Source organism: Camellia sinensis, chromosome 6 (assembly GCF_055761805.1).
Source record: "Camellia sinensis isolate YWXY chromosome 6, ASM5576180v1, whole genome shotgun sequence".
In the NCBI taxonomy this organism is placed as follows: domain Eukaryota; kingdom Viridiplantae; phylum Streptophyta; class Magnoliopsida; order Ericales; family Theaceae; genus Camellia; species Camellia sinensis.
In genome coordinates, this window is record NC_138966.1 from 24,776,508 (window position 1) to 24,787,472 (window position 10,965).

The following is a 10,965-nucleotide window of genomic DNA, read 5'->3' on the forward strand; positions in this document are numbered from 1 at the left end:
AATCACACATTGATATTTTTAAATAAAATTATGAATAAAAAATTTGAATATTTAGTATTACTGTAAATTATAGGATTATGGCATAGAACCCAATAATTATTCAATTTGTAAAGATTTTGAATATTTTGTATTTGTATTTGCTTTATCTTTTACAAAATTAATGTGAACTACATAAAAAAAATAAAACACACACACACACATTCACCTTGTTTGGTTATGATTGATTTTTTTTAAATTGAATTTTTTTTAATGAATTTTTTAATATTGTAAGTAAATTTTTACTTTCTCAATGCATAAGTTAGATGCACCTAAAAGTAAATATTTGTAAAAACTATTTAAAAATTTTAATAAATATACAAGAATACGGAAATGTATTGAATTTTTATATTTTTTATATTTAATGAATTTTTTATAGATTTTTTTTTATAAATATTATATTTTTAAGTTTATTTAGGTAATTTCTTACAATATTAAAATTTTTGACTAAAAATAAAAAACTCGAAATATAAAAAACTCAATTTTTCTAAAACCAAACCAGATTAGTATTGGGTTAGGCTTGTCTCCAATTCACTTTGTGGACTGGACGGTACTGTTAGGCTCGTGGGGCCCATCAAGGGTCATGTTTCGATAATTCGAACTGTTTAATATATAGAATTCGTCGAATACTTTATCTCTGTAAAAATCACGTTGATTGGATATCGAGAACTACTTAGTCGAATCATATTTTTGTCAATAATTTATTTTGAAAATTATGTTTACCGTTGACAGAAATATGATCTGATCAAGTAGCTATCGATATCCGATTAACGTGATTTTTTTACAGGGATAAAGTATTCGACGAGTTTTACACATTCAAACGGTTCATATTATCGAAATAGGACTCGTAATAAATCCGTACAAAACTAACAACACACATTAATATGATCTCAAACTAAAGAGAAGGTTGGTCCATTAGTATTTACTAGGGGTGGGAGCGGATCGATTGCGGCTACGGAGCCTTCAATCTGCCATCCGTCTGCCAGATTAACAGATTGGAGAAAATCAATCCGCATCTGTCTGCCAATCCGGTAGATGTGGATTGAGCGGATTGGCGGATCGATGCGAATCGATTTGACGGTTTAAAATTTATAAATTTTCAACTTGTGCGCTTCCTTAAAATATATATATATATATATATATATATTATAATCATTGATTTAAAAAAGTGTTACAATCACTGCATGACTTATTCGAAGAAAAAAAGTTTGAAACTTTAGAATATTACCATCACTGAATGCCTTATCCATATGTTATAATCATAGCATGCCTTATCTACATAAAGTATTACAATCTATGATTCTTAAAATATAAAAACAATTCAAACCACCAAAACTATGAACAGAGCAGTACTAGAGATTGTATGCCTTTGTATTGTTACATTTATATCTATTTTTGAAAACAAAAACCAACCAGTATATATCATCTTTTTATTTATTATTTTTAGAGTTAGATTTAAAAGCCAAAAAATATAGATAAATAATACATTTATTTTTTTCAATTCAAAAAATATATTTCAGTTGAAAACTCTTTTTCAATAGAATATATTCAGTAGAATATTTAAACTCTTTTTCAATTGAAAACACAAAAAGAATATCTAAACAAATTGAAAATACAAAGTCTTATGAATTACTAGGAATGCTCGCGTTTTGGTGATTTGGTTGCGGTCAAAGAAACTTCAAATCCGCCATCCGTCCAAAACTAGGCGGATTGAAAAAAATCAATCTGTAACCGTCCGCTCGTCATCACGTATCCGTCCAAAATATGGCAAATCGGTTCGATTCTGGTAGATCAGTATATCCGCTACTGACCTCTAGTATTTACATCATGTAGGGTGTAAATTTGGACCGGACCGGCCCACTCGGGCCCAGGCTCAGGCCGGCCCATGTTGGGCCTTACGGGTTCTCGTCAAAATTCGAGCTGACCCACGGGTTAGGAAATCAAGCCTAAGAATAAGGGATATTCGGATTTTAGGCGGGTCGATGGGCCTGGGCTAGGGCTTGGATAGGGATTGAACAAATTTTTTTCACCAAAATTTTAGTTTTTGTCACCAAAAATAACAATGGGCCTCGCGCAAGTCAGGCCTCAGGCCGAGCTTTGAGTGAGTTTTGAGTGGGCTGATAGATCAGGCTCATGAGCCGAACCAAATTTCAAAATAATGATCCAAAACTAGACTCAAGGAGCCCAAACATAACCGAACTTAATCGGACTAAGCCCACCCCAAACCACGGGTAGACTTCAAGCCACGGACATTTTTGTACTCTTTTCCACAGTAAATGAATTGGTATACAAGTTGAACAGTAAAACTGTGGGAACTTTTTTTTTGCAACCGTCATTACTTTCTCTTTCTCTAGACTCTATTAAGAGTTGTTGAACGGTAAGACTGTGACAACTTTTTTATTTTTTTTGTTTTTATTACTCTTAGGCCAAGTTTGGCATTTTCTAAAAAATTCAAAAAGTTAAAAAGTCACTATCCTATTTAAGTCACATCATCTTATTTAAGTCACATCACTTCTCTAATACATCACTTCAAACCCAACCCAAATCCAATGCATATTTCATAAAAAATAAAAAAGTGCACTTATTTAATCTTTTCAAACTTGACCTTACTTTAACAATTGATGGGATGTAAAAAAAATTTTAAATGTTTTGTTTTGTTTTCCTGTAACTTTGTATAATCGTTATGTCTATAACATATATTAAAAGCCGGCAAGCGTGGTGTAACGGATTGGAAAATTTGTGCTTTTTTATTGATAGCCACCGCCGGTCCGAGGTGGCACTGTGAACAATTATAATTGAGGCAGATTGTCTATTATCTATTTTCGGTGTTGGCTGCATGTGGCCGGAATTATGCACACTATTCAATACAATTGGGTCATGTTTGATTCACAATACTAATAGTGAGGTATTAATAATCTTATCAAATTAGTGTGGTATTAACTATCCCACCCCTACCCCATTACTAATAATCCTACAAATTTGTTGGATTAATTATCCATTGGATTAATAGTCCTAAACCAAAATGTCAAAACAAACATAGGATGATTGGGCCCACGGATTAATAATCCTAATCCCATGCTTTAATCCTTTCAATCAAACATGCCCTTGGTGTGTTTGATATGTTGGATTTTAGTTTTTTTTTTTTTTTTTATAATTAAAATTCATAAAAAAAGAAAATAAAATAAATTAAAATAATTAATATGATAAAATATCGTATTAAATTTATAATTATTTTACTTTTTTTCTTCACAAATATTACTTTTAACTATAAAAAAAATCTAACTATCTTTCAAAATATAAAAAAAATTTACTTACTAAAACAGTTAAAAACTAAAATAACTTACTAAAATAATAATTTCCCAAACCCCCCATAATATATTTAATTTTATTTTTATGAGTAAGTATCATACTTAATAGGAGTATCTCTTCACTTATTTATATTTTATTTAGTATAAATTATTCTTTTATGTTCTAATAAGTCTACATAGTTATCAAAATATCTCTAATAATAATATGGTGAAATACGCATTACTATTCATATTGACAATGTGAACATTTATACTGTCAAATATAAATGTTCACATCACCAAATTATTAAACGGTTTTGTTTCAAAAAAAAATTTAAAGGGTTAAAAAAAATATTTATAAGAATAAAATTGTTCATAAAATATTTTAAATATGAGAATTAAAATTTGATAGTTCAAATATTCAAAGAATAGGACTTATTAGAATATAATAATATAAAATCGACTAATTGAGATACAAATAGTTGAAAGAGGATTTCCTAATAAATTTTCCGACTTAATTATATTACACATTCAACAATAAATAAATCTTTCAATAAATATATCAGAATACATAATAATTTTTTTTTTTAAAAAAAAAACCCTTCAAGCTACGGAATAAAATATTATGCATTTCTTTTTGGATGACATTTTAATGTGATTTTTTCTTGTTTAAGAAAATAATTTAATTTTTTTATTTATAAAATATCACATTAAATCTATAATTATTTCACTTTTTTTCCTCACAAAAATCACATTCAACTTCAAAAAAATTCTAACTATCTTTCAAAATATAAAAAATTTAACTTACTAAAATAGCCAAAAACTAAAATAACTTATTAAAATAATAACTTTCCAAACCCCCATAATATATAAATGGAAAGTAAACTCTTTTATTTTTAATTTTATTTTTATGAGTAATCATACTTAACTATCTCTTCACTTATTTATATTTTATTTAGCGTAAATTATTTTTTTTGTTCTAATAAATTTATATAGTTATCAAAATATCTCTAATAATATTATGGTGAAATATCTATTAATATTTATATTGACAATATAAATATTTACACTGTCAAATATGAATATTCACATTATCAAATTATTAAAAGGTGTTGTTCAAAAAAAAAAAAAAAATTTAAGAGTTAAAAAAAATATCTATAACCTATATATAAAAGATCGAAGGTAAGCAGCTCATTTGAATCTAACGCATGAAATTGTCTTATTTGCCCTGTTTCCTAACATGCCCAGCATATATATGTGTATATATCTATAATATATTAGCTGGTTGAAGTGTCAACATAGGAACAAAAAAACAAAACACCTGCACGTTGAAGCGCTGGAAGTTTCTTCTGATGACTGTTCCGCTTGACCTGTGAGTTCCAAGGAGGTGAGACGGTGTGGTTTGTTGTCTTCCTTCCTTCCTCAAACGGTGATACTGGTGTATGCGCAAGGGTTATGTGGCAATAGCTCATTATATGTATGTCCATACATGCTTTATCTGGTGCATGTTCTACCATGTGCAACAACTTCCAGAAACTCAGGTATGTCATCTTCTTGCTATTGTATATTATGCAATTATGCTTAGTTTCTCTGTTTGGAGTTTGGTTCTGTTCTGTCGCAATATCAAGCCTTCTGCCCACCATGTGCTTGACAATATGCTCGAATGAATTCCGTGGTTATGAATAATTCGTGGAGGGAAGTCCTCCCCCTTTTCAACAATTTCTGGAGATGTTGACCGATATGAATTTTGATGAAGAACCCAATTACACGAAGCTTATTTCACTCAAGACAGCATAAATTCAGTGCGTCGTGGCGACCCATCAGAATAGATGAAGCCTTGAAGGTTGTTGGTTGTAGATTTATGTCAATTGAGCAATTGCCTACAGTTTGTGTGTTGTTTCTAAATATTTGTTGTTAAACATGCCATGTATTATAGGTGGGTCAGAAAAAGGGGAGCTCACTTGTGGATTTGGAAGATGGTGCGCAGACTCGCAAAAAACTTCAATTAGGTACTCCTGCTACTCGATCGATCTCAATCTATAGTTCCAGGTCACCGATGAAACGGAGGTAAAGCTGGGCAATACATATTTCTTTTCTTTAATTTTTTGTTATAGAAAATTTTCTTCATCTCTTGCGAATTTAACGCAGCTTTTAATAGTCAAACCATGAGTCATTATGGGTAACCATGTTCCTCTCCATTTGAAGCAGTACTTTCTTTGTCATGTATGGATTCTCATAGGCTTGGAAATTTTATCTCAGCAAGTGTGGTTAATTTTCCAGGCTAAACTACCTTTGATTAGAATTGTCATTTATTTCTGAAAGAATACTCAAGTAGGAGTCAATAAACATGTGTTGCAATGTATTCGAGACTCGACCAATATGCAAAGAAAGGAAAGGAAGATGGTTTGTACATTAGTTGCGTAGCTTCTTTAGGAAATCTGTGGGTAGTAGTTATGGATGCAAGGACAGGTTTTACATCCAAAGTCCATGAACTCTCACCCATTTTCTTGCACAAGGTATGTGTTATAGTTCTTACCATGAGTTCTAAAAATTCATTAATCAAATTATCCATTGCTTCTTTAAGTCTATTATTTCTAAATTCTTCATTAGGAGTGGATTTTGGAGCAGTGGGACAAGAATTATTACATCACTTCACTTGCTGGTGCATCAAATGGCAGTGCCTTGGTGGTTTATGTCCAAGGGTGAGTGAAAAAAATTCTCTTTGGTATTCACATTTTGACGTACCTTAATTTTTTTATGACAATAAAATCCAGTATGAGAAATTTCAAAAGTGTAAATAGTGAACTTGCACATTTTAACAATGTTATGTTTCAGGATAATCTACTTTCTAAAAGAAAATTAGTCTCATATCTAGAGATGCCTCAACACATTTTGATGAATTAATTTATGCATGACCCATATTGCAAGCATGTATGGTATATCTTGTGTTTTCAGTGTTTAACAAATGATTGTTCTTTATACTTTGGATTTACGTTATTCAGGAGTCATTAAGGCACTATTACGATATTACTCCTAAGTAATAAACTGATTTAAACACTTAATTTTTTTATTATTATTTTATTTTTTTGTGATTGAGAATATATTGTTAGTTTTATGGACAACAGTGCACCTATTTTTTTTTCTTTGAGATACTCACTCCCAAACTACTTGTCAAGATATTCACATTTTTGTAAAATCATTTGTACCCACGCAAATTATTAATGTTATTTTTCAATTAACTTCGCAGGGAAAACTCGGAGGTGGATTTGTTTTCAATTTTAGCTTTATCATTGGTGCTAGAGAGAAGGAAAATCCTTCGAGCCGGCTAACCCACGAAGTTATATTTTAAGACAGTAAGGATTTAAATTGTTTGTTGGTTCATAATTTCATATTTGATGTGTTCATGATTGATAGAATGGGGGTGGGGGTGGGGGTGGGGGGGAAATAATGTGTATTTTGTGTTGGAGATTTTCTTGAAAAAAAATTCTCTATTTGTCTTGTTATATTATTTTTATCAACGATAATGTAATCCTATGTGTTAAATGTTGACAGTTTTAAAGAATGTTTATACTTTTTAAAAAGTAAAAGAATATTATTAATAAAATATTTAAATATATATTTTCTATTATTTAAAGCTTTTAATATCATGTCCTAATGTTTGTTATTATTGATTATTGTATTAGTAGGGATGCAGACAGAAGATAAATGAGCATTCTAAAGAGATGATGTTGTTTTTTTTTATTCTACAATTTAAGAAATATTATTAGCTTTGTTTGTTTTTATATATTGTTTGCAGTGTTTGTAATTCTCAGTCTCATATCACCAAATTGAGATTATTTTTTATGGATTTATAATGTACATTTTTTTTAAGATTAGTATATATTGTATTATTTTTTTAAAAAATTGTACATATCATGTTGTAAATATTTTATTTATCAAATATATTAACATCAAATGTTAGTTAAAAATATGATTCACATGTACATTATTTAAAAAAAAATATAAATCTCATAATATAGTTTTTTTATTTTATTTTATAATTTGTAGTCTGGCCGCTAATATATATATATATATATAAAGAGAGATTTTATGGTACCCATTTTAAAAAGAGACTTGGTGTAACAAAATTATGACTTTTTATAATAAAAGTAATGCATGCGTGTGATGTTAGTGTGTGATGTTACTTTGCGATAAAAATTATGAATAATGAAATTATAGTACGCAGTCCTAGTTGCGATAAATTACAACTATTTGTGGCAAGAAATTAGTGAAAATAAATTATGAATGAACCATTTGTAATAAGAAATTAGTGAAAAAAATTATGATTTGCCATTGAAATTATGACTTATTTTGAGAAGTAGGCTAAAAGTTAATTTTTTTTTATATTTAAAAAAATGTAAAAAAGATAAAAAGGTGACGTGACTCAAAAAAAAATTAAAAGTTAAAAAACTAATTTTTAACCTAGCTAACAAAATATTATGTATGTTGTGGTAGAGTGAATTGATATGTACCTTTTGAAGAGTGCATACTATAACAACTCTCTCTCTCTCTCTCTCTCTCTCTCTCTCTATATATATATATATATATATATATATATAATTAGCATATACCCGTGTTATACACAGGTATAAATAAATAATCAAAAATTAATTTTTAAAATTAAATAATAATCTAAAAAATTTATATGCAATATTTAGCAAAAATGATTTAGAATCAATTAAATTTTATTTATTTTTATCATAGTTACATATAAGAGAATTTTTTTACTTTTTATGTCATTAATTGTATGCTCTAAGTGCTTAATAACAAATACATGTTATAATTTAATTGGTAAAAATTATAAAATAAATCACAAAATTATATTTATATTAAAATATAAATACATTTCATCTTATAAGTTTTGTAAATTTAATTTATCATATGATAGTGGTAAATTATATTTTTCAATATATTAAATTTTTCATATTTTGTAAAGTTTAAAAATTTATCTAGCATCAAAATTATAATTTGTCTTTTGTTATAAGATTTACATAAAAATGGATTAGGATTCACTTGTGATATTAAATTTGGGCTTAACATTAGATTTATGTCAACTTGTCATTTACCTAATATAACGATTCTAGTTTAGATCCGACCCGTTGATGTTTTGAATCTGGGATTCATTGTCTCATATAGTTGGTCATGTCTTGTTTTCCCTTACTCCTCTTTCAGTTTGGTTATTGGGATGTGTTGGTTGCGTTTGGAACAAGTTGGTAGCTTGTTTTTCAAACTTTTATCACCTAGATTTTTGCTTCTACGCTCGAGCGTAGCTTCTTGCACTCGAGTGCCCTTTGTGAACTCTCATTACTTTGGCAAGTTTGCAAAATTGCTGAGAGTGTGCATTCTACGCTCAAGCGATGTTTCCTACGCTCAGCGCTCGAGCGGTCTTGGCTCGAGCGACTTCTTGTGCTCGAGGGATGGTTTTCTGTCTGTAAAATTTCTGAGAGTTTGTATTTTACATTGGAGCGTCACTTCTTGCGTTCGAGCGATGACGCCCTTGTTCATTGTGTCTTGAGGCTCGAGCTTTACTTCCTGAACTGCGGTGATTATTTTTGGGTTTAGACGCTCAAGCGTTATTTCTTGCGCTAGAGCGATTTTTGCATATATCAATTCGTAAAAGTTACTTTGTACATCACTTTTTCATTTTTCTCTCTCCAAACATTTCAAAAACCCTAGATCTAGACTCTTTCTCTCTAAAACTTACCGTCACTCTATAAATACTCCAAGATCTATCTATTTCTCCACCTTAGTACCTTTGTTAAAAAGGTAGAGCACTCCGAGGTCTCGCTTTTGATTCGAACAAAGTTTGGTTTTGGCGTCTTTGAAGTTTCTATTCTCTCTCTTACGTCTTCTAAGCTTGAGGTATGAATTCTTCACACTCTTGTATGAGTTTTACCTTAATTATTTGCTATTTCAAGAGATTATAGTGGTTTGGGGGTTTTTTGACAAAAACCTAGGGTTTGAAATCAAAATGTAAAAGAGAGGTTTTCAAATGGCTTCTTGGAAATGGTTGGGGTTATGAAATTGGAGTTGTCATATGTTGAAATGCGATATTTCCTATGTTAGAATTAATTTTCAAAGAGAAAAGGGTTTTGTCCTAGAATGTAAATGTTAAGATTATAAAGAGAAAATGGAATTGATATTGAAATTGCGAAATTGAAATGATGATAAGGATGAGGGTGGAATTGGATATGTATTATCACTTCCATTTGAGATTTTAGAAAAGTGTATCTTTAATGAAATTTATTTGTCTGTTTAGAGATATCTGTTTTGGGCTATCGGTGGAGAATATGTATAAGTGTTGTAGAAATTGCATGAGAATTAAGTGAACTAAAACTAATTTCTCATCCATTTGCATAAGCATTGTTGTATATTAAATATATTGTAAATGTATATGATCTTGAGAAAGGGGATGAATGTAGGAAAGAGATGTGTATCACCAAATCAAGTTGGCTTGTGTGTCTAGGGTGAAAGTCCCAAAAAATGTGCATATACATCGGTGTCAATTCTCGTAGACGAAATAACTGTAAAATGACAATTGTAGTGCTTGTATAGACTACGTTTACATGGGTGTCGTTTGACGGTTTCCCGCGGATGAAATATCGGTGAAATGTTGTAATGGTCCGAGATTTCCCCCTGTTTTCTATTGTAAAGGGCATGATTTTGAGAATTGTTATGTAAGTTTGGCATGACATGGTTTTTGAAAAGCAATGTAAAACATTTTGGCATGGGCATTGGATATATATTCATCTTATGACTTTATTAAGATTTATACATTGTGTTGGATTATTTCTATTGGATTTTGGCTCACCCTATATGGAAAAACCATTTTCAGGTATTACTAAGATTTTGGCTCACCCTTTATCCTAATAACCATTTTCACCCTCTACCAAGGCAGTAGCTTGGGAGGATTTCATTTTGTTGTTGTAATTATTTTGTACAAGCCTAGGGCTTTACCTATATTGGATTTAAATCCATTTTGATGTAACCAAGTACAGTCTTAGGAAGTTGTAGCCTTCAGGGCATTTAAATTAAGTGTTTAACTTCTATTTCATATCTTTGTTGTTGACACATACTATATATTCAGGGTTAGGACTTATGAATGTATATTCGTATGTGTCACCCTTTTGCACAACTGATTCTTACATAATGGAAGGCTATTATACTCTTATTTATATTGCTATTTACGTTTTGTCGTGGGTAGTTTATTGTATTTATTTCAGGGTGTTACAACTTGGTATCAGAGCATACTGGTTTGAATACTTGGGTACGTGGGAAGTGGTTCTTACCATAATGGGTTTATCTCGCTTGATAGAGATGTATGTATGTATACTATGTTGTGTGATAACATGCTTATGTGACTAAGTGGGTATGAAATTTGTTTTCTAAGATGGTTTACAAGTTTCTGGAATTCCTGTTAGAAGAGTACTTGATCACTGCTATTTCTAATTGGAGCTTTGGCAATGGCACGGGATGATCATCATCTAGAAAGGAAGTTCGTACGTGTTTACGTGATTATGTGTTTTTGTGGAGTGAATTACTATTGTCCATCGCTTTAGGACACGAGTGAGTTAGCTTCGGCATATTTGTAAATATGCTAATC

At 30.2% G+C, this 10,965-nt stretch overlaps 1 protein-coding gene across 12 annotated transcripts; it reads left to right on the forward strand.

Moving 5' to 3' along the window:
- The first annotated feature begins 4,580 nt into the window (after nucleotides 1-4,580).
- Nucleotides 4,581-10,543, forward strand: LOC114306391 (casein kinase 1-like protein HD16). Of its 12 annotated transcripts, none has more exons than XM_082873442.1 (7): nucleotides 4,598-4,864; nucleotides 5,080-5,166; nucleotides 5,260-5,390; nucleotides 5,604-5,839; nucleotides 5,934-6,025; nucleotides 6,571-6,676; nucleotides 10,198-10,543. In XM_082873442.1, the coding sequence occupies exons 4-6, from the start codon at nucleotides 5,681-5,683 to the stop codon at nucleotides 6,650-6,652; spliced, it is 333 nt and encodes a 110-aa protein (XP_082729568.1). In that variant the 5' UTR covers nucleotides 4,598-4,864; nucleotides 5,080-5,166; nucleotides 5,260-5,390; nucleotides 5,604-5,680; the 3' UTR covers nucleotides 6,653-6,676; nucleotides 10,198-10,543. The 12 variants fall into 12 exon arrangements, with proteins under 12 accessions (XP_082729572.1, XP_082729568.1, XP_082729574.1 ...); XM_082873448.1 differs by having other exon boundaries at nucleotides 5,116-5,166; XM_082873447.1 differs by lacking the exon at nucleotides 10,198-10,543 and adding an exon at nucleotides 7,007-7,198 and having other exon boundaries at nucleotides 4,607-4,864.
- The last annotated feature ends 422 nt before the right edge of the window (nucleotides 10,544-10,965 follow it).